At 29.9% G+C, this 27,712-nt stretch overlaps 1 protein-coding gene across 1 annotated transcript in view; it reads left to right on the top strand.

The window, feature by feature from the left end:
* The window catches only part of Txl (Thioredoxin-like), a 34,950-nt gene extending 8,012 nt beyond the window's left edge, over positions 1–26,938 (top strand). The window contains exons 2-8 of the mRNA XM_035354767.2: positions 1,940–2,207; positions 4,305–4,427; positions 4,564–4,630; positions 8,079–8,172; positions 10,582–10,660; positions 17,722–17,826; positions 26,540–26,938. Coding sequence (XP_035210658.1) covers positions 1,940–2,207; positions 4,305–4,427; positions 4,564–4,630; positions 8,079–8,172; positions 10,582–10,660; positions 17,722–17,826; positions 26,540–26,569 — 766 coding nt within the window. The 3' untranslated portion in view covers positions 26,570–26,938. The remainder of the gene's footprint in view (positions 1–1,939; positions 2,208–4,304; positions 4,428–4,563; positions 4,631–8,078; positions 8,173–10,581; positions 10,661–17,721; positions 17,827–26,539) is intronic.
* The last annotated feature ends 774 nt before the right edge of the window (positions 26,939–27,712 follow it).

The raw sequence follows: 27,712 nt of genomic DNA, 5'->3' as shown, positions 1-27,712 counted from the left end.
AGTGCGGCCATACGAGCTCTGGTGTTGGTTTGGGGTTTATGTGAATAGCATATCGTTTATTCTTAATTGAAATAGCACTAAATGTCATATTTTGTCCTCTGAGTGTCATTAACAAAATCTATTTTTAGCATATCAAAAGAGATTTTTTGTTAAATTTTTTCTCATCAGCATTTTTTTAGCACATTTAACTTAAATCTGCAATCACTGCCAAGCCTAATGTTAACAGAAATGTGTACCACGCTCTTTGTTATTCAACTACTAATAAAAAAAAAAATTATTTAGGCATCCCTGCACAAGTCACTACACAAGTTGTCATATGCTGATAAAATTAAGTGATGAAAGCCAAATATAATAAATAATGATTTGTCAGGTTGCATCAGGGACATAAAATATTAGTGGGTGTAAAATCAATGGGTTAATCTTCGGATTATGGTAACTTGGCGACTTTGTTGGCGAAAATTTGGTGACCAACCCTGCTACAGCAACCTGCTAGTTTTTTTTTTTTTTTTTTATGCAATTTTGTTTTCACGAAGTAAAGGCATGTTTTTTTTTTTTTACTCAACATTTTTTCCCAACAATCTGCTAGCCGAATTACGCTTATGCTAGAACTTTTATGGAATAAAAATGCTTAATCATGACGAAGATTAGGTGCGAAATTGGGAGAATTTGCAGAATCGCCCACTGCTTGCCGCGTTTTTAAGAATTGCACATACACAGTATCCATGTACACGTCGACCTATTTTCACTTAAAAAAAATCCCAGAATTGCACAAAAATGGCATTGCGCACACTCTTGACTTTATCCATGTACGCTGCTAAAGTCCTAGCTAGTAACCTTTATCGCCTTACCAAAATGTCGCCAAACTACCTGTTATCATATTCCAAAGATTAGCCAATCAATGATGTTTTTATGTAGAATGTTTCAGTTTGAGATGTATGCCAAGCAGATTGATACACAAATTTATGTTAAAATGATTGTTTCTTCAATAATGATGTATTTTATGTAGTGCCAAAGTCAAATTAAGAATCGAGGTTTTCCACATGTGTTATTATCAGGGAAAAATATCAAATATGCATGCATAAAGCATACCAAAAAAATCCCCTCTTCCACAAAAAAAAAAAAAAAAAAAAAAAAAAAAAAAGTTGCTAGTGGCTTTGAGGTCCAGATTTCAAATCGTTCCTGGTAGTGGACGTTCAGATCTCGGAATTTGTACTGTATTAGATTTCGAGTATGATGAACCTGATCTAAAATATATGGAAAGGCAGAATGTAATTATGAAAAGATTTTGAGAAGGGAAAAGTTAATTATAAATGTAGTTTGAATTTGCACAGTTTTATTCAGCTAGAAATATTGCATTACTATTCCTTTTCTAGCTACAGATTTTACTCCACACTCTGGGCATATTTTTTCCTCTGGTATAATTTCATTTGTTGAAAATAATACATAGCATAGCATTTTTCTCTGTTTCCAGAAAACCCCAAATGAATGAACAAACAAATGTAAATTATAATCAGACTTTCATGGGGGAAAACTAATATTTTAAACATGGCTGAAAATTTGGGGAAAGTGCAGAATCACCCACTGCTTAGCGTGTTTTTAAGAATTGCACGTACTCGGTATCCATGTACACATCAACCTATTTTCACTTAAAAAGTCAAAGAAAATTGACAAAAATTCATTTCTTCTTACTCTTGTAAAAAGCACCAAACAAATAAGTGGGAGATTCTGCACTTCACCTGAAAATTTTTTGAATACTTCTTTGTTAAAGGAACCAACGTACTTAGTCACCAAGATTGGCAAACTTGATAACCTAATCTGTAAGCTGCAAATTTCAGATGTTGCCAAAGACTTACATAGTGGTTGTTTTATTAAGGGAGTGTATTTTTTTACTGTGCAGTTAAATAAGCATTTACTGATTATCAATTTTTATGATTTATAGGTGTGGCCCATGTCATCAGATAGCTCCAGTTTTTGAAGAATTAAGTCGGCGCTACCATGATATAATTTTCCTTAAAGTTGATGTTGATCAGTGCCCTGAAACTGCTTCTTCCCAAGGAGTGACAGCTATGCCAACCTTTATATTCTATAAGAATAAAATGAAAATAGGTGAAGTGAAAGGAGCAAATGCAGATGCACTTAAGGCCAAAATCAAAGAATTAGGAGGAGGTAAAGGTGATGAAGCAACTGAAACTACTGTTGATGGTCATGTATGTATGTTACAGTGTTTACTTAATTTTGATAAATATTGCATGTATGTGAACTAATAAAATTTAATTTTAGACCACTTTTTTCTCCATGAATGCACTCATATTATGGCATTATAATATTTTTAATTATGTATTGCCTTGCTGAATTACAGTATGTCACATTAACTCTGGAAGTATAAATATCTAAAAGAAAATGGATATGTTGGTAGCAGATTAAATATGCTAACAATTAAAATTTGCTTTTCCCAGTGTATAACATTAAAGGTTGGAGGGATGTGATATAATTATTTTTTTTTAACAGTTGTATCACATTATAGGTTAAAAAATTGATTATCATAAATAGATTTTTTTTTAAAAGAAAGTTTTTTAAGGATTGCAGATTTACTCTTCTCATAGTAGTACATATCATTATAAGCAGTAATTGTACAGATATTATGACCAATAGTTTTCAGTAAGTGCATACAGTTTTTATTTATTTTTGCATTTTAATCTTATACTTTTGATAAATAGAATAATGAAAGAAAGTATTCATAATAAGTCTTTAAATCAAGAACTTTAATGTAGTGGAAAATTTACAAGCCAACCTCTGTTCTGTGCTAGGAGGTACAGTAATAAAATCCCAACTATCCAGAAAGCTCAGAAAATACCAGATATGTGAAAATTTCAGGTAGTTGAGGATATAAAAAATGCAATTCATGGTAGAAAAAGCCATTTGAATAAAAGGGATTTATGGTCTAGAACTCTAAAAACAGTCTTTTTTTTTAAAACAATTTGAATATCAAAAGCTTACAATTATGTAAGATATCAGGTTGAAAACTGCATTTCAAAGATAAAAGCTGATGTATTTTTGTAGGTTTAAACAAATGAAAATTTTGACATCTTATCCAATTATGAAATCCAGTCAAGCACAAAATATGACAGAGATTCTTCTAAACCTGCACTATTCCAGCAAAAGTTTAAAGGAACTAATCAGTCTTTAAGTAATTAGATTATCAGGAGATACAAGTTACAGATTTCGAAAATACAGAAGAATAACAGTTAATTTTATTTTCTTTATAAAAAGTAAACCAGCTTATCGAGAATTAATCAATTTTACATAAAACCAAGGCAAAGATCTTATGATTGTGTTGTGATATCACACTTATTGGCAGCATTTTATTTGCAAAAAATGATTGGCGTTAAGCATTCTGGCAGTAGTAGATCTCACATTAGACATACTAAATCCCATCATAAAGTTTGGAATCTTACATGTTTTTGTACTATACTAACTCCTCATTTTTCTTTTTGCAAGGAATGTGCAATTTCAAGAATAAATTCTTGAAACAAAGTGAGCGATAGCAAGAAGGCTGATAATCAACATCTGAAAGCTATGTAGCAGATTGGTAGAAGTATTTGAAATTGTATCCGCATTTGAAATGTTGTAAGTGAGGTTCCATGTTGTAGTTCTATTCTGTAATGAGTTTTGTAATGGTTTTGCGAGTCTCTTATTTGCTTAATTTTATAATTTTTTTATATCTTATTATTTTAAAATATTCCAGTTACTTGAGCTTTCTGGTTAGTTTAATGCCAAATAGTCAGGCTTTTTATTGTATAATTCTTAAGTGTTAAAGTTTTAAGGGTTTTAGAATGTTAGTTACTAGACAAGCATTAAACTACAATTTAAGGTGTAATGTTTGTAGCAAAAGAACGGAAAGTATTCAGCCTAATTCTCCCTGTGCTCAGAACATAACTTAAAGCTAAATAATCAATTTTTGTAATGGAAATATTACTCTTGGTCGTGGTAACATGTGTTGAACAGTTATAACAAATTTATATTTTGCATGTCATAAGCATGCACTGTGCTTTTTTGCTGCACACCATTTTCAAGCAAACCAGACTGTTCAGCATCAACATAGGCTAAGGTTATGTTACTCATTGCTAAACTTAAAACCAGGACAATTTAAAAATATTTTTGGCTTAAAAACTGAGGAAAATGGTTTATAATAAAGGAAGGCATGTAATTTAAAATAAACTTGATTTTTTTTTAATCATGTATTTTTGAATCATCATGATGGTTATAAGTTGATTTTAATAAATTTCTCTTTCCCTTCCATATAGATTGATCTTGTGAATTTTATTTCTAAATCTGCATGCGAATGTTTAAATGATTCTGACGATCATCCTTTCGAAAATTGCCTCATGGCTGGAAACAATTATTTAGAATCTGATTGTGATGAACAAGTATGTAATTAATGACATATAGTCGTAAAGTTGTTATTTAATATACTATAATTTATGCTTTAATAATTTTAATTATTTTTCCTTCAAAATATTTTAATGTGTTTTTTTTTCTTCTTCCCCCCTTTTTTTTAAATAGCTTATTATGTCTTATGGATTTAATCAAGCAGTGAAATTACATTCTTTGAAAATATCTGCACCAGAAGGTCTGTAAATTCTATTTGATGTATATGTTTTGAAAAAATAGATTTGATGCTGACATTAAATTATATATTTAAAAAGATTTGATGCTGACATTAAGTAATTGAAAATTCCTTTTAGATTAGAACCTCAGAAATGTGACATTCTGATAACCTGACATTTTAGATATATATATTTGAAAAATAGAGATTTGATGCTGACATTAAATAATCGAAAATTCTTTATAGAGTAGAATCTCAGAAATGTGACATCCTGATAACCTGAAATTTTAAATAACGCAAATTAAAATTCTTGATTCTCCTAGCTCTTGTATAAAAGAAAAATTTCTTGACAGACTAGTTTACTTGTCATATTTGATCTCAAGTTTTTCGGTACTTATGTATTAACGCAACCAGGCCAAAATTCGCATAAATTGCTAAATTTGGCGACCCTACTTACGGCAACACTACATGTTATACGTAGTTTTGTAAAAAGAGCACGTGGAGATTCACAAAACTTTCCTGCATTTTCGTGCAAATTCTTGTAATTTATGAGAAAATAGCAGTGTACATGGATAAAGTCAAGAGTGTGCGCAATGCCATTTTTGTGCAATTCTGGGATTTTTTTTAAGTAAAAATAAGTCGACGTGTACATGTTTATGGCGAATACGGTTTTCAACAAGTGCTAAAAGCAATAGCCAAAAGATTTCCGCCGGAAAAATAATTCTGCAACTTATTCAAATTCGAAAACGGAAGGGTTTAATTGCTATTTTATATAAAACAAAATAATATAAAAAAACTGTATTAAAAATTATCTGTAATTAATAAATGTACATTTTCTTTCTATTCATACTTTTTTACTGAAACTTACAAATAGCGCCAACCTGGTTGCGATAATACGTAAGTACCAGTTTTTCCATATCTTATTTTGGATTTGTTTTGTATAACAGGTTTCAAAAAACGTAAAAAGATTTAATCTCTGTTATGGATCATCATGTGATCAGGTGCAAAGAGGTTATCACTGATAGATGGGTGATTGTGGTTCAGATATAGCTAAAATTCCAGATTTTTTATTTTCTCAAATCCAGAAATTATGAATTTAAAAAACATAGACTCCGTAATCAGTAAATTTGTAAAATCTAAATCTTTTTCAAATTTTGTTGTGGAACAAATATATCATTCAGAGTCAAACATTTTTAGACTATTTAAAGTTTAATCATAGGCCAAACTTTGTGCTAGAGCAAACTAAGTTTCTTTTATACAAATGAGTTATTTTGCTGTATGTCTTTGCACAGAAAAAGAAAAAAACTGATATCGTTAAATTTTGGGTTGAAGTTTTCAAACTAGGAGATTGAAAACAGAAATACTGAATATTCACAAAACTGGTTAAATCTCTTTTTAGCTTGCTTAAATGGAACCATTATTGAGAGTTCTTGTAATTGTACAGGTGATATTATGTAAGAATGAAGAACACCCATGAACAGTAATAGCTTAGATGCTTAACAGACTGAAATATTATTTTTTCTCATTGTTGCCAAACTGCATATAAAGTTTTGGGTTTCAAAAATCCTTCTGATAACTATAAATAAAGATTTCGGGATAATTTATTGCATAACTTGGCAACTTATTAAAATTCTTTATATCCCATGAACCATTTTTCTTGCTGGCAGTTTCTTGTAAAGCCATTGTGTACATAAAAGTGTCCTGTAGATCATACTAAATTTTCAATTGTTAGAAAGAAAAATATAAACACAGTAGATCCTAGAAAATAACCCCTCATAAGAAAAGCAAGCTTTGATTAGCAGTTATTTGTTTTAAATGCTGAGGAACCAAATACAGTACAAAGTCTTTAATCCAGACATGTCGGGACTTCGGCGATTCCGGATTATAGATCTTCAATTTAAATCTGGTAAGATGGCATGCAGAAATTATAAAATTAAAAATATGAAACCGTAATTTATGAAAGAGCAATTATGATCTAAAGGGTATCAAAATTTACAAAAAAAAAAAGCTTAATATTTATTTGTTACTTTATTAAACATTTCTTTCGATGTAAGTTGTTTAAGTTGCTTCATTTATTGTGCTAATACTTTCTCTTTAATTCTATAAACAGGCATATTTCTTGTTCAATTACAAAGTTCCACTTTACAAGTCCTGTAATTGCTGTGCCGAGAATACCGACTAACTTGTCAATCGAAATTTTTTCGTTTTCACTAACCTGTCTGTCACTTTTTTCATGCCTTCATCCATTTTATGCAGCAATTCCACCTCTTGTTTGATGGACATCGAAACATGCTTTTGCTTTGTAGATCCTTTGGCAGCTCCAGAATCGGAAACTCTTTTTGACATAATCGAAAGTTCAAGCTTACTTTTTTATAAAATTTCTCTAACAGTCTGCAAAAAATAATAATTTGGATCCAATTAAAAGATTAAGGAACAATGCAATCTGCAGCATTAACTGAAATAGACAATTAGATAATTTTAGCCTATGCGTTTACGCATGCACAGAAAGTTTGTAGCTTTGAGGTCTGGATTATGGACATCCGGATTAAAGACTTTGTACTGTAGATAGGTAACTGCATGAATTGATGTTATGAAATACAAATTAATTTTAATAACTTATTAAGAAAATATATAATTTTGCTTTGCTAGTGAAGGAGTTTGAAAATATGTGTGTATGCATGTATGTATTTCATATCAATGTTCTAAATTATTTGATTTTTTGAAATCGTATTGTAATCACCTGTGCTGATATCCTGGGAGGGAGGACACTTGGAAGATTTCTTTGTGGAATATGCTTTCGTATCAATTTATTGGTTTGGAAACAAGCATTTTCACTGAATTCTGTACATACTTGATCATTTTTCAGTACAGGGTACATTCTAAAGGGTATAAACTTGCTTTATCCTCTAGAATGTGTCAGAAACATTTCATTTTCAGAGGGATATTGACTGGTTGATTATTCTTTGCTATATTTAAAATATCAAATTCATAGTGTATTTTGTAAATTCTAGTATACCTAAGAAGATTTATCACACTTATCAACCCATTTCTTTTGAGTCTTTTCACTATTTTGTGCTTTTCAGTGTTGTTTAGTTATTCATTTATATTGTGTGCAAAATAAATCACTTGATATAACTGTTTAAAAAATTAAGTGTCAAGTAAAATAGTAAAAGGTATAAAATGAGTGTTAGAAAACTTAAGAAAAATAAATAATGAAGAATTTTATGCCAGAAACTTGTTCTTCATAAAATCTTTAACTATATACCAACTTTCATATCCCCTGCATATAAAGTATATCGGTTTTTTTAGTTATTTGTGTTATAGTCATTGAATTGAGGGTGTAAGGTTCTTTTAATGTGTGCTGTTAATTGGATTTAGATGTATGATATAAAATCTATTAGTAAAATTTTTAAATTGTTTTAAAACTTGCAATTGGTAAAACTTCTAAGCTGTTGCATATTTTTCATTTCAGAAAATGGTCCAAAAACTTTAAAATTGTTTATAAATCAACCAAGGACTTTAGATTTTGATCAAGCTGATTCTTCAGAACCAGTTCAAATATTAGAGTAAGTTTCAAAATGCAGCTAAATTTTACTTTTATTGAAAAATTTAGATTTTTATACGAAATCTGAAAAATTGCAGTAATCCTTGGTAAAAAATAAAAGGTTGGATGAATTTCAATAGTGAAAAAACTACAGTAGAAGTCTAGAAATCCACAAAGCTTGGGACCAGAGGTTGTGCGGATTTCAGGATACAAAAGATGAATCATAACATTCAGACTAAAAGTGCAAAATAAATAAGGCATATTAGATACATTTAATTAAATTATTATATACATTATTACAATAATTTATTATATGTGTTAAATTATTATTATTATATTATTCATTTATATTATTGATAACAGGGATATTTAAAAGCATTAAGGATGGATTCAATATGTATACAATAAAGACATATAAAAATAAGGTATATTAATAAAATATAAAATATTTAATTTTTTTTACATGTTTTAAACATTTTTCTGATAGGGGTTTGTCTTAAAACATTAGAGTGCTCCAGCAAATTTTTTTTTTTTTTTTTTAATTATATAGAGTCATAATCTCTTGCTCTGTGACACAACTCTGTTCTAAGAATTTTAGGTATTTTTCACTATGTTCCAAACCCTCATTAAAAGATATTTTCCCTTTTCTATCAAATTCACTATCTGTATCAGTGTCAAAATTGTTTTCTTGCTGTGGCGAGTTCAAAAGAGAGCAAATGATTTCATCATTAGTCATCTGATATGCCAGTGTTGGCTCATCTGAACACATCATCCATTCAACAATATCTTCTTGCAAAGCATCCTCATCTTTTTTTTTTTTTTAGTATAAAAGCATTTCTCTTGCTTTAACCCTTGCTGGACTGACCCTAAAACCAGAAAATTCACTATCACCACTCTCAGTTTCAGTAATCAGAGAAGATGGCCATATGTTATGCTAGGCATTTACTAATGTTGTTTGGAAAACAGAATTCCATGATTCAGCTAGCAAATAAAGTCTAGTCTTTTGATGGTGATTTTTTTTATTTTATATATATATATATAGATAGATAATCACAAAGTGAACTAGAATGGTCACTTGATAGAATTTTTTCAGAAACTCTGATTTTTAGTAGCATTTAATACTGTGTATTATGTCCTGGTACATTGGTTGGATCAATGATGTAGTATTTTGGGGCGAAGAAAGGGCCATCACATTATCACATGTTAAAATGGTTGCATCTGGATATGCAGAGCAGTTGTCTAACAATAGTAAAATCTTGCAATTTGATTGTAACTCCACACTGTTACAATGCCTTCTAGCCTCTTTAATGAAATGCTCCATGAACCATTCAATCATAAGTTGTTTTGTGAAACAGGAATTTTTATTATTCCTGTAAATCGCAGGTAAAGATTTTACTCCTTTCAGAGCTGTGGGATTGGTGTTCTTACCCACTACCATTGGTTTGGATTTGTAAGTTCCAGCTGCATTGCTGCGTACTGAAATTGTAATTATTTCTTTAGCATCTTTCACCCTTGACGGTGCACTTTCTTTGCTTGTCACAAATGTCTTTCTTGGCATCTGTTCAGAAATTTACTTCAATCTGTTCAGCCAATTTACTGTTGAAATTGCACGGCTCTTCTATTTTTAAATCAGCATGAATCTGCTTTCCCTTTTCTCTCAGGAGTGGTCATAAAATTGGTTACCCTATCACTCTGCCGCTGCTGGAACCACTTGTACTAGACAGCATTGAGGTTTGCCGATGTAAAGATTTCTGGTTTCGGATTCTGATGTTAGAATCACTGTTGCTGTAAAATTTCAGCTGCTTTTCTTTATCTGTCATTGTATTTAAAAAACACTAAAATTAAAAATTATTCTTTATTTATCCACGAAATATCTGGATAAATAAACAGAACAGCACCACTAAGCAATCTTGTGAAATAACAAAGCTCAGAATCTACAATAACATTAATCATAAACTTGAAAGAAGAGTTGAGTGAATTGTCTGCTTTTTTACCTCGATGCAGATTGAAGGGGGAAAACGTTTAACCATGATGTCAATAATTTGATATTTCCATTATGGCTCATTATTATTCGGTAATAATGATGTCATTATTCGGTTAGTATTTTTTTTCGGTATTTCTTTCTCCATGTGTCAATTTCCGGAACCTATAAACTGAATGTTTATATTTTGAGAGGCAATGCAGATTTCAGGTCAGTGGATTTTCAGTATTTGACTGTGTTATTTTTTCCAGCTAGCAAAAATGAGGAATACATAATTAATGAAAAATGAAATTTTATTTTGTTGTTATTTGGGAAGAAGGATGGTAAAATGCTAACATTAATTAAATGTCCATGCTATTGTTGTAACTTTTTGTCAGTTGTTTTATTTATGCCTTTTTGATCATGATGTTATTTGATGTTCAAGCTTTCCTTTTTGTATTTTTTATTCAGATTGAAACCAGAAGATCTGTCTGGTGAAAATCTTATACCTTTAAAATATGTCAAATTCCAGAATGTTCAAAATCTACAGGTAAAAATGAATTTTTTTTTTTTTTTTTTCTGTACATAACTTTTTTTTTTTTTTTTTTTTTGTATTTATTAGTTGATAAAATCAGTTCATTATGTGTTATGTTTATTGATACTCCATATGATAAAATAAAATAAGATTCACTGAATGCTAAATGCTGATAATGGTAGATTCATCAATTATAAATTCATTATAATTCTTATGGAGAGACTGATTCTGCAGGAATTTAATAATACTTTATAATGTTAATAAGAATTATTTTCAAAATGAATAAATGTGTATTTCAGGCTTTGCTTATAATGTTTAAAATGATATTTTTGAAAACCTTGCTTCTTATTTATAGCTGTGCATCATTTTTCTCTAATGAAGGCATTTTTTTAAAGATCAAATTTCCCCTTTTTTATTTTTTATTTTTCTTTTTTAATATATAGCCTGTAATGTTTCTGGCTGCTGTCTTCCTTGATATCTTTTCAAAAAGCTAAATATTAACGAAGGAGACAGAAAATTGAATGTTCATTGGAATCATTTTTGTTTTGGGTGTAGTTTTAACTTTCTAACTGGCAAGGGATTTCACTAAGAAGGACCAAATTTCCTAAAACTGCCATGAGAAAGAGCTATTTTCTTGATTTTAATGCCAAAATATCACTGGTAACCTTATTTATGCACTTTAAACCTTATTTATGCACTTTTAATATATTGCCTTAATCTTTTGGACATATTTCAAGATGCACATATAATATACATTCTTACAGACATCACAAAAAATATTCTAAGGCCATATATATACTAGTCTTAGAGGGTTAATTTTTTAAAAATTTGGCTGCTGATTATGATGTGTGGCTTTATTATCCTGAATCCAGACTTTGTTATCATTGTACAATACAAAAATGTCAGGAGGAGGCCATGAAAGCAGGATTAGTTTTTATATTGTGAACTTATTTTTTAAGCTCAGTATATTTCCAAGACTTGCTACCACTATCAGTTCTCTTGGGCAGCATTTCTGTGCTGTTTGGAACCAATATTGAAAGCCTTTACCTCTTCTTATTTGAAGCTTTTTTTCTCCGAGAGAAAGATGTCCATTTTTCATTTAGTGTAATTACTAAGAATACATGATTTTTGAAAAAGAGAAATAAAAATTTTGCAAAAATATAACATCAGAAATGAAAATTTTGCATTTATGTGCCAATAGATAAATAAAAAAAAATCAATCTTTCTGTTATGAAATAAACTATTGCAATGCATGATTCATTTGCCACTACAATTACTTGTCTTTCAGTTGTTCTTTTATTACTTCTTTCTCATAAGTGCTAAGTTATATATTAATGTCTCAAAGTATCTGCACAAGAAAGATTATCTGAACCAGGCACTTATTTTATTAAATAATTTTACACAGTTTCATGGTCTGATTTATTCAGTAGAATATTTGCATATTGTCAATATATTCTTTTCTTAATTTGCCACATTTTTACATTTGAGAACTATTATCATTTGTAGTCTGTTGCTTATTCCTGTATCATCATAGGTGGGTACATTTTTCTTCTGGTAAAAATTTATGATTACTAAGAGAAAGTATGTGTTTGGAAAATGAAACAAGAGAAACATGAACTTATTCCACAGTTTGTGCCACGAGTGACCTTGACGACTGAATAAGCATGTGTAAAAGAAATACAAGATTCTGTGACGAGATGTGAATATCCAGCAAGTCGTTGGGCAAAGCATCATGGAAATTAAACTAATTATCATTAATTATGTTCTTTTCACCAATTGTTTTTAAAAAGTTCATGAACAGTATTTGCATTTAATCACTAATGCTGATAAATTTCACATTTATTCTCATATGTATCATAACTATAAATTTGCAATCCCTAGCAATTATGTTTCTGCACTTCTCTTCAGCCAAACTGTATCATGAAGGTGCCTGCTATGAAAATACTAATTTCCTTTCATATCAGTTATGTGTTTATTTTTTGAATTGGTAGAAATCTAATAGGATTAAAAATTGTATCGGCTATTTAAGTAATGGACTCGTTTTCATTTATATATTCTTAACACTTTACATTTATTTTCATATTTAAAAACAGTATTTCCAAGCAAGTAATGAATGTGATGCTTGGTGATTGCATCAAGATTTTGATTAATTGCTTTGGTTATAGGTAACTCATATGTTTGTAATATATTTGCTGTGTTTCTCTGTTCAAAATATTCTCTAAGAAACATTTAACGATTTAGTTCTTAACATAGTAATGGAGGCAAGTGTCTCCAGTGGTAATAATCAGCCTTGTGTTTGCCACTGTGTATAATTTTTGTCTTTGGTTAACCAAGTACATTCATTCTTGATCTGTCTATGCTGACTTTCCGCATTTTAAGCTATTTTCCCTCCTTTATATCTTCCAGTTTTTAATTATGTGTATTTCAGATTTTCAAGTAATGAAACAGAAAATATCAATTTTTTCCACAAATACTTTTAATTTGCCCAACAATGACAAGTGTAATATAATTTTTACGCAATTATAGTGTGTGCTATTAAAAAAAGAATGACATCAAAGTACAAATACACAAAAATTATGAATCGTAATGAAAGTAGAAAATTAGTTTAAAAGAAACCAGATTGCATTTTATGATAGATGCATGCTTTATTTATAATAGATTGCAAAACAATTGTTTTTGAGGGGTATGTATTGCCTGAAAAGAGGGTTTGGTTTATCAGGTTACAGCAAAGTACACTAGGGCTGCCTTGGAGGACTTTCTAAGAGAAAATGGCTCATATACACATTACACCTGGGGGGGGAAACCACAAAAACACCCATGCAACCAGCCAGTTTTCTGCGATTCGAACCCCAGAGCAAACAACCAGTGTTCAACAACTTTTACTGCTGGTGGTCCCCAGAAAAGAGGGAACAGAGTAATGCATCGTTGAAGTGAACAAGAATTTGCATGTATTGAAAAATTAGATTATCACATAATTTGGCAGTGACATCAGTTATTTAAATAACTGTAATATGCCAAATTATGCGGCATTCTTTCTCATGGCCATAATGTATTTTTATTTAAATGCTAATAAACTTTAGAAGTTGGTTTGATAACATGTTTTCTCCAGATGAGTTTATTCAGTGACCTTTTTTTTTATATATATGCATATTAAATTCTTTTGTTTGATGATTATAGAATATGTTTTAAATTTATGGTAAAAAGATTTTATTTGAACTTTTGGTAATGTACTATGTTATCTACCTAATGAATAGAAAGACCTTTGGTTTAACATGTTGAAATTCCAAATATGCTTTTTGATTGTTGAGTGAAGAGTAATATTACTACCCATGATCTAGCACGAAGTAATACATGCCTCTTTTATCATGAGTGATGAATGACCTTCATATAAGGGTGAGAATACTATCAATACTATCATCAAAACATAAACCACCAAAAGAACTTTGTTAACCTGCAGATGGCTGTAATTGACAAATAACTAAATCGTGTTGGGAGATTAAGCTAAAATTCCTACACAGCATGTAGAGTATCACACTTCAAATGCTTCCATGCTATCTCACAAAAGCACGGTGGAGATCTGTTATAAGAGTGGTGACTATATTTTTATCAATACTGTGCTCCATTTATAATGTATACGATTGAATAATTCATAAAACCTGCCACTTTATTATTTTGTGAATTGGTAGGAATCTAATAAAATAAAAAAATGTATAGGTTATTACATTAATTTATGGAATCATCTGCATTTATATATTCTTAATTATTTATATTTATTTTCATATTTAAAAGTAGTATTTTAGTAGTGCCATCTGAGAAATAAATTAGTAACTAAAAGTAGTAGATCATATACTACAGTACCGAACTTTTTTTATTATTTCATGAGTTAAGTATCTTTCTCATATATGATACAGCATATCTCTTGAACCATTTATTGATTTTTGATGATGCTTTTATTTGTAGTACTAAAAACTATATATCTGTATGTATTATGTAAACAGTTATATGTATATTATTATGTAACAGTTATAATTAAAATTAAAGTAAACGTTAAATTTCAAATTCCGATGATATATATAATTAAAATTGCATGGTATGCTGCAAAATGAATTGAAAATCAAGTGGTAATAAATAAATCAAAATTAAATCATGAAAGGGGGCAACTTTCTAACAGTAAATGCACAATTTAAAATTAAAACAGAAACGGTATTGTCAAATTAAGATGTTAAAAGAAAAAAAAAAGGACCAAGAAATTTTCAACAATTAAATATTTTTTTCAGTCAATAATTATACTTTTTTTTTTTTTTTTTTGTTTGTACATTTTCTGTTGGAAAGTTGCCTCTTTTCATATTTAAGTATTATCCTCTTGATTATATATATATATATATATGTGTGTGTGTAAAGTCTTAAATAACTTAAGCAAATGACAAATTAATTTCAAAACACAGATTATATGCCATAAGGTGCATTAATTCAATGATGTTATTTATTAAATTCAAACATAGCCTAAGCAGATTCAAATATATTAAATTCTGGAATAATAACTTTTGTGTAGCATTGGTTTGTCTGGAGATTTTGAACAGGTCTCATATTCTGGTTAGCTTTACCTCCTGCCAACTTATATACATAGGTAAGAGAGGTAATGATTTTGGTTCTAAAATTCAATTTTCAGTGAATGAGCACATTTTAGGGCCTCCTCAACATGCTTTATTTTTACGTCTGTCTGTCTGGATGATTGTTTAAGTATGATGATTTTTTCATCCATAACAACTTTTATATGAAACTTCCAAAAAAATTCAAGCTTTCTACATTCATATAAAGAGTTAGTTAGATTTTAGGTATAGTTTTTAATGAATGACTATATTGAAATATAATCTGAAACTTTTCAATTGTAGTATTTAAAATGTTTATATCAGTGAAAACAACATATTAGATTTTAGCTAAAATTGATAAACTAAAAGTGATACTTCACTTGAAGATCTAAACAGCCTGTCATTAAAAAAAAAAAAAAAAAAAAAAAAAAAGATAATAAGTTAGATAAAGAGATAAACCAAGACTTCTCAAATTTGGTACCTAACATAGATATGTAAATGAGAACACCATATTAGATTTATAAGCATTAAATGCATTTTTGGAATAATGCTTGGTAATTGCAGCAAGATTAAGCTCATTATGAAGATAGCTCTTATTATGAAACAATTAAATGTATGAGCCTGAATCCTCAATTTTGTGTTTGTGTTCAAATCACTTTCAAAATAAAAGGATGTTGTCACGAAATGTCATTGCTGTGTATTATTTTTAAACAAATAAAGTAGCAAATGTAAAAAAAAAAAAAAAAAAAAAAAAAAAAGTATGTCAACAATTGATGCATAATTGGAAATTCTAAAGATATGTTAATTTTAAACATTTTGTTGTGGAATTTTATGTGGTGTTAAGTGTAAAGGAAGCAATGTTCAGTAAGTAAAGCTAAAATGACAAATAAAAATGTTAGTCATCTTATTTTCATCATCTTATTATCATTTAGTTATCTTAACTGAACACCAATATCATATATGAGAAACATTGATTTCATAGATTATCTGTGGTCTATCATGATGAGATCACCTATGATATCTGATAATCTATATATCATAGATGATCACTGAGAAAAGACTGAATAAGGAATACATGGCAACACTTAACACTATATCAAGAATTCTAAAAGTATGCTACTTTTAAAAATTTCTTGATTTTTAAGTTATAGAGGCTATGTGTTTATTCTTTTTGGAAGCATACAACATAGACTCTACATAGAAGATGAAGTAGCTAATACTTGCTATGTCTTTGAAAAGTAAATACTGCAGAAGAAGGTTTTAAATAACCTTTTTATTTGAACTAAAATAAACAGATGTACACACTCGGTGCTCACAATTCACCACCAATTGTGGTTAACTAAATTTAACAGGAAATAAAAATCTAGCAAATCACTAATAAATTTGAATGGCTAGTGACTGGTTCTTTAGCTTATCTAAACTTCTAAATCAGCTGCACACAGTAAAGCTGAGCCTGGAATATCAGTATAAACTGATGGGTGTCTAACACAGACTATAGAGCTAATTTCAAACATGCAGCATAAACTCAGAACTATCTCCATTGCTCCTCTTTTTGAACTTTTGAAATGCAGCTTAAGTACTGCTTCTGAAACACATTTAGATTAGCATACTACATCATTTAAAAATTTACTTTGCGGCAGGAAACTGAAATCAGGAGAGAAAGGAAGGTAAAACCAAAAATAATAATTGGTTAGAATAAAATAAGGTCTTTACAAAGTTACTGATTGATGAATCTGAAAAACATATGACCAGAGAATATGCTATGATCGATGCAGTATTTTCTGATCAAGGCATGAGGACATGAGCATGTATAATTATCCTGTGTTTGGGAGAATAGAATAATAAAAAATTAGTAGTATTTTTAATTAAGATTTATAAACAAATTAGATTTTATTTACAAACAATCAACTAGAAGGTATAGTTTACTTAAAGCTTGCTGCTATTTTGTAATGGCGTGCAGTTATGCGATGAGATTTTTTACAATAATTTAAGCATTAGCAGTTTTTATTTAAATATGTATATGGAGAAGAAGAAATATGATTCAAATCATTATTGTTGGCAATTTTATCGAGAAAGGCTAATACTGCTTGAAAATTCAGTCTTTTTCCATGCAATCAGTGATAATTAATCAAAAGTTTTTTAATAAAATAAATTTTTAATTGACTATAACTTCTATTCTTACAATAATTTTTACTCTTCTTTTTCTAAAGGGATAATCTCTCTAGTTAATAAATATATATATGATGTGTATTTAATAATGTATACATAGAGAATTTGTGCATAAAAGAAAATTTTGCTTATTGATTATATGATGATTTATTATATGATGATTTATTATATGATGTTACAAACTTTCCTACTTCTCTGAAATACTACGGGCATAACTTGATAAAATAATTTTCAGTATTGGTTATCATAAGACAATTAGTTTATTATCTCTAAGAACTGACTAGTTGTGAAGATGTAATATATTCTTGTTATTTGCAGATATTTGTAAAAGATAATCAAACTGGTGCTGAAACAACACGAATAAATCATTTAGCAATTATAGGCAGTACGATATCCATGACTAACATGAGTGACTTTAAAAGGGTGAGTATGGTGTTATTTATTGTTTTTCTCTTTTTCCTCATAAATTGAAATATTTAACTCAGTTATGCATCAGAATTTAGTTAGTATATTACAGAAATCATTAGGGCATTTCTTATGCAATCTGAAAACATTTTGTTTAACTGTAGTCTATGTAATGATTAAATTGTATTGGTAAATATAGTTTATCCATGGCTAACACTGTGAGCAAAAAGTTTCCTTAATGTGTGATATATGCAAAAGATCAGCATTATGTAATCATTACCCTTTTATTAATTAGTCATGCAAATCTCATCAGAGCAAATTAGGTAATTATTTCGCAAACCAAAGAGCTTATTTTCATTTTTCTCTTGTTATAAATCTGCTTTTAAAAATAGTCCTTTTTTTAAAAATAAAATAAGACTAATGTATAATTTGTACAAGCATTTTTCATCAAATAAAATTAGTTACATGTATTTGAGAGTAATTTAAGCACTTGATGTATCAAAATACATAAGTGCAAATATTACATCTATTAATATCCAAATAGCTATTAAAAATTGCTGATGATTTTGTATTTGAAAGAATCTTTTCAAAAATGCTCTTGCGCTTAGATCATTATACACTGTTACTTGTTAAATTTAAAAAAAAAAAAAAAAAAAATGCATTAACAGTTTTTCTAAAGCATAAATTAGTCAAATATTGTAATGGAAAGCATGTGAGTATATAAAGATGGATTAAAATTTGAGGTTACAAATTTTCTACATACATTATATTAAACATGAAAGGATAAAGGAAATTAGGAGTTTGCTCTACATTTCACATATTTATGAAATGAGATATTTAGTTGAAGAAATTAAGAGAAATGACTTTTGATAACTAAATTTCCTGACTAAAGTCTCTGTGAGAGGGAACTAATACAAAACAAATTTATGTTTAATGCAGAATTTAAAACTGTAAATTCTTCATATTTTCATAGGTAGACAGACATTCACTTCAACAAGAAGTTACAAATGTTTTGCCAATGTTTGTCATAATTTGTAAGCAATTCTTTATTCAAAAATCCTACTTAATTATGAATACTTAATTAATGGTAATTTCTTCAGATTTTAATTAAAATTTATATAAACTTCTTACTTAAACATATATTGCTTTTTTTTAGTGTGTTATAAGAAAAAATTCAGGTTATTCTTTAAGTTAACTATGTGAATAAAGCCGTAGAGTGATATTTGCTGCCTCCCACATTGACCATCTGGTTGACTGTATAGCTATTTTTTTATAACTTCTCTTGTGAGAGTATAAGTAAAAGTCAGTTTCCCTTAAAAAATTCATTACAAAGTAATTTAAGCAGTTAGGTCTGAAGTACTTTTTAGTAATTTTCATGACCAATTTAATATTGTTACAAGTTTTGTACATAGATAGATGTTTTTAGTACAATCATATGTGAAATTGTATTTATTTGTGTAATGTAACATGAAATCTAGAGAGAGAATGCTGTACTGGAAAAGTAAGAATACAGGGACAAGTCTATTTAGCATTGAGTAAGTGGCTGTCTCGCTAGTTAGGCAAGATGTCACCAGGCTGGCAGTGGTTTTCGTGACTAATTTTTCTGCCAAATTTGGCGAGAAATCTCCAAAATTCACCAAACTTGGCAAAATTTTGGTTCACCTGTGTCACTATAATAGGTATTGAATTTCTCTAATTGATTTCATATATAGTGGTAACTGTATCCAGCCCTAGTATGCCTTCCAGTAATTTTGAGAAGTACTAGAAATACCGTGACCTCCAGGTGAAAACAATATTCTGGATACTCTTTCTAGAGTTAAAAGGTTTCAGTGCTTGATTTAAAGAGTGGATATTGGCAGGTAGAGATACATCCTGATGACTGATAAAAGACAGCATTTACTAAGGTTATGGCGTTTGGATTGTGTAATGCACCAAAGACTGTCTAATGTACACTGCTCAAAAAAAAAAAAAAAAAAAAAGGGACAGTTCTATATCTCCCGATCTACAGGGCCGATTGACAAAATTCAAATTGCGTTCTTCATGTCTCGAAAGCGCGACTTAGGATATATATTAGATTTATATATAGCACTATTCTAACATAGGTATTTTGACACAAAATCGGACTTTTTCTGAAATAACATACCAATTTTTTTACATATTTCGATTCTACGACTCAAATTACGCCTAAATATGAAATTTTGTAAAATTTGGAGCGAAATTTATGGAGAAATTCACGAATTTATGTTGGCACTTTTTTGCCAGTTTGCGCCAAGAATACTTCACTTGGCGAATTTCTTAATATATGGCAACCTAGTTTCCTTTCCCGTGAGAGGAAAAAAAGTCACCGACGTTCCTTTTTTCCAAATAATATTCTTTATATTATATTTTTAATTATAACTTATTATTTTAAGTAATTTTTTCTTTTTCGAATTTCATTTTAATTGTTTAAGTTGCACTTTTTTTTTTTTTCCGAATAACTGTTTTAAAAATTTCTATTTAGCTATTCGAACTGCGTAAATAAAGGTGCAGCGTTTATTTTTTTCAAATAGTTTTCTTTACATATATTTTTCGTCATAGTTATTATTTTAGGTAATTTTTTAATTTTTATACTTTTATTTTAATTGTTTGTGTTGCATTGTCTCTTCAGATAATTGTTTTAAAATTTTCTATTTATTTCTTTGAACTGAGCATTTTAAATATATTTATTAATATAAATTTTCCAGAATTTGATTTTATTTACTTGAACTGCGTTTCTTTCGGAAGAATACTTTGTAACCCAGACTACGATGAGATTGAAAACTGCATGCTATATTAAAAGAGAAAATACAGTAAAGCACAGTTTACACACCCTTCAATGTTCCGTTCAGAAAAGATATATATAAATAAGAGAGATGTATAACCAACATTTTAACTTAGGATGACTTGCATACATTGCTTTAAACAGTTTTATCATTGTGCCCATTGCTTTACACAATTTTATCCTACATTTGGTTTCTTAAAATGTTATTCATATTTTAGTCAAATATTTTATTTTTGAAATCGCAAGAATCAAATATTATAACATTGAAAAGTTTTAAATTAAAAAAATACAAATACTAAATTTTACGAAAAAATTAATTTTTCTTCTCTTTTTCTTTAAGCATTCTGAAAGTATATTAAAAAGTATCCAATTTTTCGAAACATTTTGGTATTTCTGACAATCATTTTAAATAAAGTTATCACCTTCCATTTCATAAAGGCCCACAAACGGCCGAGCGGTAAAGACACTGATCACTGGTAGTTCGGTCCGAGGTTCGAATCCCGCGAACAGGCTGGTTGCATGGGTGTTTTCGTGGTTTTCCCGATGTATGATGTGTATACGAGCCAGTTTCCCTTAGAAAGACCTCCACGAAGGCATCCCTCCCTTTAGCCAGATAGCCCTCGTGTGCTTTGCCATAATTAAATAATCCAATCCAATCCTTAATTAAATATAATTGATTTGTAACTTCTACTAGAACTGACGTTAAGAATTGAAGTGCAAATAAATAATATCGTGTGCAATCTTGATTAATATAAAATTAAAAATATTTGCATTCAGACAGAAAGTTTTTTGAAATATATGCAATTACTTTATAAGGAGGATTTATTAATAACCGTAATAATTACTTATTATATTACTGATGATTAGGAATCAGTTCTTGACAATTACATTCTAAATTAGAATTTTAAGAATAATTATAATTTTAAATTAGAATAATGAAAATACGCTACGCGCAAAAATACATTTTAGGATAAAAAATGAGTTGATTTTTTATGTTTTAAAACTTCTTGAATTCATTTAATAAACATCGTATCCTCGTTGTTACTTGAATTCAGAATGTTAGGTGTCGTTTATATAATTATTCTTACTTGTCCACGGAATCTGCTGACTTATCCAGCGATTAAGTAGCTGCAGATCATTTCTACATAACCATTGAATTTCCATTAATTCAGTCTCTGGAGGGTTGTATATTTATATCATAATTTGACTTTTATAAAAATGATTATTCTAAATCTTATGTTTCTATAAAAATATACTGTGCTTTAAAAATATGGATGATAGTACCAGCCGCTCTTTCAGCCACTTCAAAAGCATCAGTTTGTTTAGAAATAAATTGTGCAGTTAATGTCATAAAATTCAAATAAACATCAAACGAAAATTCTCAGTTTTAGACAATTTGATTTAAACGAAGTAAAGTAGCAGACGATAAAACGCCGAAGGTAAAAATTTACTCTTACAAAAATTTACTCTTATTAAAAAAAAAAAAAAAAAAAAAAAGATAGAGAGAAATTTACAAAATTATTAAAAAATTTATTTAAAAAAGTAGCTTTTCATATAGTATTAATAAATATTTATTACACATCATTGAGGGAAAAAAATGTCATATAATTAATTCTCTGTAAAATTTTACTTGAAATTTAAGGTTAAAAATAGCTGTGGCAATGCAGTGTAACAAAAATCCATAGACCACATTTGGCGTTATTATCGCTCAAAAAAAAGATGCCAAATTTCAAAACGCGAAAATATGTAAATTTGTGTATATCTTAGAAAATTTTGAATAAAAAAGTCTAATTTTTTGCAGATATGCTTAAAAATATACCTACTTTAAGATGATGGTAAAAATTTTATAGGTTATAATCCAAATTATTTTCGAAAAATTTATAAAAATTATTTAAAAATAGAAATTTAAAAAATAAAACACAAAAAAATGGGTAAATTTTATTTGGAATGAACCTAAATTTCGAAATGTGAGAGAAAAAATCAAAAAAGTTTAATAAAAAAAGAGATATAAATAAATATTTGCCAAATTCAATTAACATTGAGGAGCTAATATTTCAAAAACTACTCGTACGATTTTTACAAAACTTGGTATTCTGGAATAATTTGAGTCGTAGAATTGAAATATGTAAAAAAATTGGTATGTTATTTCAGAAAAAGTCCGATTTTGTGTCAAAATACCTATGTTAGAATAGTGCTATTATATAAATCTAATATATATCCTAAGTCGTGCTTTCGAGACATGAAGAACGCAATTTGAATTTCGTGAATCGCCCCAGTAGATCGGGAGATATAGCACTGTCCCTTTTTTTTTTTTTTTTTTTTTTTTTTGAGCAGTGTACCTCAATGACATCATCATCATTGAGAAAACTTTTGAAGATCATTTAGGAAATCTTAGAAAGGTGCGCTTCAGAAATTGAAAAAAAGCCAATCTAAAATCAAGTCCCACCAAATATAAACTATTCATTGTCTATTGGTCTGTCTGGGACTCGCTTCATATTCAAAATGGTATTTTATACTGAAAGTTTTTATCTAATGATGGAAAGGCATTTTGAGGGCAGCTGATACCTCTAAGATCCTGGATCTTGGTTGTCCTTAAAGAACTACATAGCAGTCCAACAGGAGGCTACTTTGGTTTAAACTGTTTGCATAGAATTCAAGTGCTTCTATTTGAGTAATGCAGGGGCTGATATGCAAAAGTGGTGCTAGTCTTGCAAAGCCTCTGTTGCTCAGAAAGGATCAAAGAAACACAGCCGAGGGAAGTTGTGTAGAAGGAGCATAGGAGCAAATTTTGAACGTATCATATTTGACATCTTGGGACCTCAACCACAAATTGCTGATGGCAATAAATGCATCCTTGTGCTCACTGATTACTTCAACAAGTGGCCTGACTCTTATCCTATTCTTGATCAAAAGGCTGTCGCAAGAGCTGAGGGAGTGATACAGTATTAGATTTCCAAGCTCAGAGTACTCTTGAGTTACATTTAAATTTATTAATTTTATCTTGTCTGGAACTAAAGAACTCTGCAAGCTACTCGGTATCGACAAAACCCAAATGACACCTTTACATTCCCAACCAGACTACATGGTTAGAGAGTTTAAATTGAACCATCTTTAATAACCTCTTATGGTGATTTCCAGAAACCAACAGGACTGGGACAAGAAGTTATCTGTGTTTCCAAGACTACCGTCTATACTTCTATATCCCATCCCAGATGCTCTTCAATCATGACCTTAGTCTGCCTTGTGATCTCTTGTTTGATTGCCTTCTGGATTCTGTGGAGTACATCCAAGATCTCCAGGCATTGGTTGAAGTGATGCACAGTTTTGCATGAGAGTGAGTCAGCTTGGTGACAGAGAAGATGAAAATTCAATAGTTCATGACAGCTACAGAATATTCATTCAACGAATGGTGAGAAAGGTGGGTTCTGGAATTCGATTTGACAGAAAGGACTCTCTTCTAAACTACAGTGACCTTGGGATGGAACTTACTTAGTCCTAAACAGACTGAACAACATTATAGTTCGGATACATAAGTCATCAAATTCTAAGCCTGAAGCGGTTCATTATGATAGGCCTTACTATAGTCATAAGTACATAGTTCCCATAGTGTATATGATGTAAATAGTAAACTATTCTAAACTACAGTGACCTTGGGACGGTACTTACTTAGTCCTAAACAGACTGAACAATGTTATAGTTCGGATCCATAAGTCATCAAATTCTAAGCCTGAAGCCGTTCATTACGATAGCCCTTACTATAGTCATAAGTACGAGGGCTATCCAGAAAGTAGATTACGTTTTGGAATAAAAAAATAAACAAAGTATAGGAAACAGATTTTATTATATACAGATGAAAGCCACACTCAAATACTACTTTTCTACATAGTCACCATACAAATTAAGGCATTTATCGTAGCGATGTACGAGCTTGGAAATTCCTTCGTCGAAAAATTCGGCCGCCTGCGCCTTCAACCACTTCGTTACCTCTTCTTGCAGCTGTGCGTCGTCATCAAAACGCTGCATAGCCAGCCACTTCTTCATTGCTGGGAATAGGTGGAAGTCGCTCGGTGCCAGGTCTCAAAGAAAGTTCCGTTATTGTGAAATTTCGATTTTCACGGACTTTAGCATCGACTTTTTCGAGAAGTTCGGCAGTCACTATGCTGGGTCTCCCACTTCGATCTTCGTCGTGAACATTGGTTCGGCCATTTTGAAATCTTATGACCCACTGACGCACTCCACCTTCAGTGATAATGTTGTCCCCATACACTTCACGAAGCTGCCGATAGATTTCTATCGGTTTACAGTTTTTTGCAGTCAGAAACCTTATTACTGAGCGCACCTCGCAGCTCGCGGGATTTTCAATTAACGCAGACATTTCAAACCGTCACAGTATCTGAACGGAGCACAGCACGAACCTCTCACTAGCACGGCTAGATGCAGACTGAGCTGCGCGACGCTCTGACCCCAAGATGGCCGCGCTAGCCCCGCCCCTAGCGGACACAGACAGAAACGTAATCTACTTCCTGGATGGCCCTCGTACATAGTTCCCATAGTGTATATGATGTAAATAGTACACTGAGATTATGGTCCTTTTTGTGTATGGATTTATAAATTTATGCATTTATTTATTGGTTTAGCATTTGATTTGAGTTTATGTTATTGATTGCTGTAAGACTGGAGAGAGCATCTGCTCTCAATTGTTGATAGTTGTTTAATTCAGCATAAGTTCGGAGTATTGATATTCTCTATGTGAGCTTTCTCTTTAAATGCGCTTTGCATTGTGTTGTGTTTATTGTTCTAAGTAGTTTGAAATGTAACTACTGGTAGTACTCTGTGATAATGTGAACAGTTGTATGACTGCTTTTGTTGAAAGTTCCAGAAGTGTTTTGGTAGTGAAGTGCTTCTTTTGGTAAAATAAATTTTTTTGAGCTATCATCAGTTCTGCATATATTTAATTTCTTACGTACCCATAAGCACGCAACAATATATAACTGCAAAATTCTGATCTGAACCCTGATTAATGAAATCTTTACATTATGCTGAGGTGAATCTATAAGTGTAATTATGCCATTTTTAATGTAATATGAAAGCTTTCTGTGCATACTGTATCAAATGGGCATCCATAAGAAAATTTCTCATATTATTAGCCTATGCCATTAAAACACCTAGTGCAAATGTTCTCAATGGCAATTTTTATATATATATCTACTTTACTAAGTTTTATATTCACAGATATGCACGCACACACACATACACATATATGTATTTGTATATATATATATATTGCTACTTTACGACATTTTAGATTCAAATATGCATGCACACGCACACACATCTACATAAATACATTGCTACTTTACACTTTAGAATCAAGTGTAAAGTAGCAATATATCTTAATTGCAATATAAGAATCAATCTACATAGTAATTTATCATATTTCGTTATGATTAGATCATAGAAAGGTCTCATTTCATTATGATTGGATAACATCTATAGAGATGATTTGATATGTATGGAAATAAAGCCTGTAAATTTGTCAAGTTCATGTTTTATCTTCCATCTGTAAGCCTTCACTCTCAGCCATGACGACTGCAAGCTGATTCCTTTTCTATGCTTCTCGGAATTATTACATATAAATTAGGGGGAGGTCACCAAATCCAAAATGTTAATTTTGAGGTCGCCAATTATTTTTTTTAAAGCAGCCATCATATTTTGTTATATCTTACTCATATATATATATATATACATATTTGAATAAAAAATGGCTGAGGTCTTCCATCTCATTTGGTATAATATTAATACATATTGCTGTAATTATAATTAAGATAGTTGGCATTTTTGCTAGTTCAGTAATCAGTGGAATGAGCTTTTATACATTAATAATTGCTTACCTATTTACTTTTTGTACTGATTGATTTTTTTAAATTTCAGGTTGCAGGTAAAAAAGGAGAAAGTCATTGATTTCTATTGCAGACTTATTCTTGTTTTGAAGCATCGAAATAATGTTTTCCAAGTGCTTAAAGATGCTTCATTTTATGCTTTCCCAACTGCACCCAAACAATTGTTAAATAGCTAAAGTGAATCTACTGTCTGCCATTTAAGATATATATTCATTTTCCTTTCTTTATAAATAGCATTAAAATATAGACTTTTGTAATTTATTTAATTCCATAGTATTAATTTTATTATTTTTTCCAAGTTTTGAATAATGTATAATAATTTAATTTTCATATATTTTGTAAGCATTTCATATGTATGTTTTTATTAAACATCTTGATTTATAAAAAATATAAAAATATGAAGCAAGCAATAAAGTACTTTCACAGCTTTTCTTTTAATTCATAATTATTTTTAAATAACTCTATTGTATAAGTTATCTGTAATTAGTAACATTTGCATTTTCTAATCATATTAAATATGTATACATCCCTCAGAAATGCAGTGATTATGCCAAACCTGTTTTAGACTGATTTTGATGAACAGATATGTTATTCTAATAAGCTTAGTTTTACTGTCTATAAGCAGTAATGTGCTCAAAGCATCAGCATCATCAGATGGTAATATATAAGATGATGGTAATCATCTGGGTCTGTTATTCATGTTAGAAATTAACTCCATTATTTTTTAGTAGCAACTATATTTGTACTTCTGTGTCATAAACAGGCTGTTTGGCTTATCTACTATGAGCAGCTTATTTTAAATATACAGGGTGGTTATAATTAAGGTTCCACTTTGAAATGGCCATAAGAGGAAAACTACTGGACCAAATGTTATCAAACTTGGTAATCATGTAAAGGAGGTCATGGGAATTTATTTTCTGTGAAAAAAAAGAAAAGTTAAAAAACTCACTATCAGGGAGGAAATGCGCTGAATGCAATAATATTAAACGAAATAAGACATTGGTTTAAAATGTGTTAACCTGTTTCTGAAAAGTGTTACAAAGCATGTTCAATATGGCATGCACCATTTTCTGAAAGCAAGTTAAATTGTATTACTGCATTCTCAACAGCAGCTGTTAGCATATGAGGAGAAATCTTATGGACATGTTAGTATATCACATTACTGCCAAATTGCTTAGATTTGCATAAATCATTTACTTATTCC

This window comes from Stegodyphus dumicola, chromosome 8, assembly GCF_044657685.1.
Source record: "Stegodyphus dumicola isolate Sdum_Otavi_A_Nest chromosome 8, ASM4465768v1".
Classification (NCBI taxonomy): Eukaryota; Metazoa; Arthropoda; class Arachnida; order Araneae; family Eresidae; genus Stegodyphus; species Stegodyphus dumicola.
Note: the sequence above shows the minus strand (reverse complement) of the source record. Positions and strands in the feature narration are given on the sequence as shown.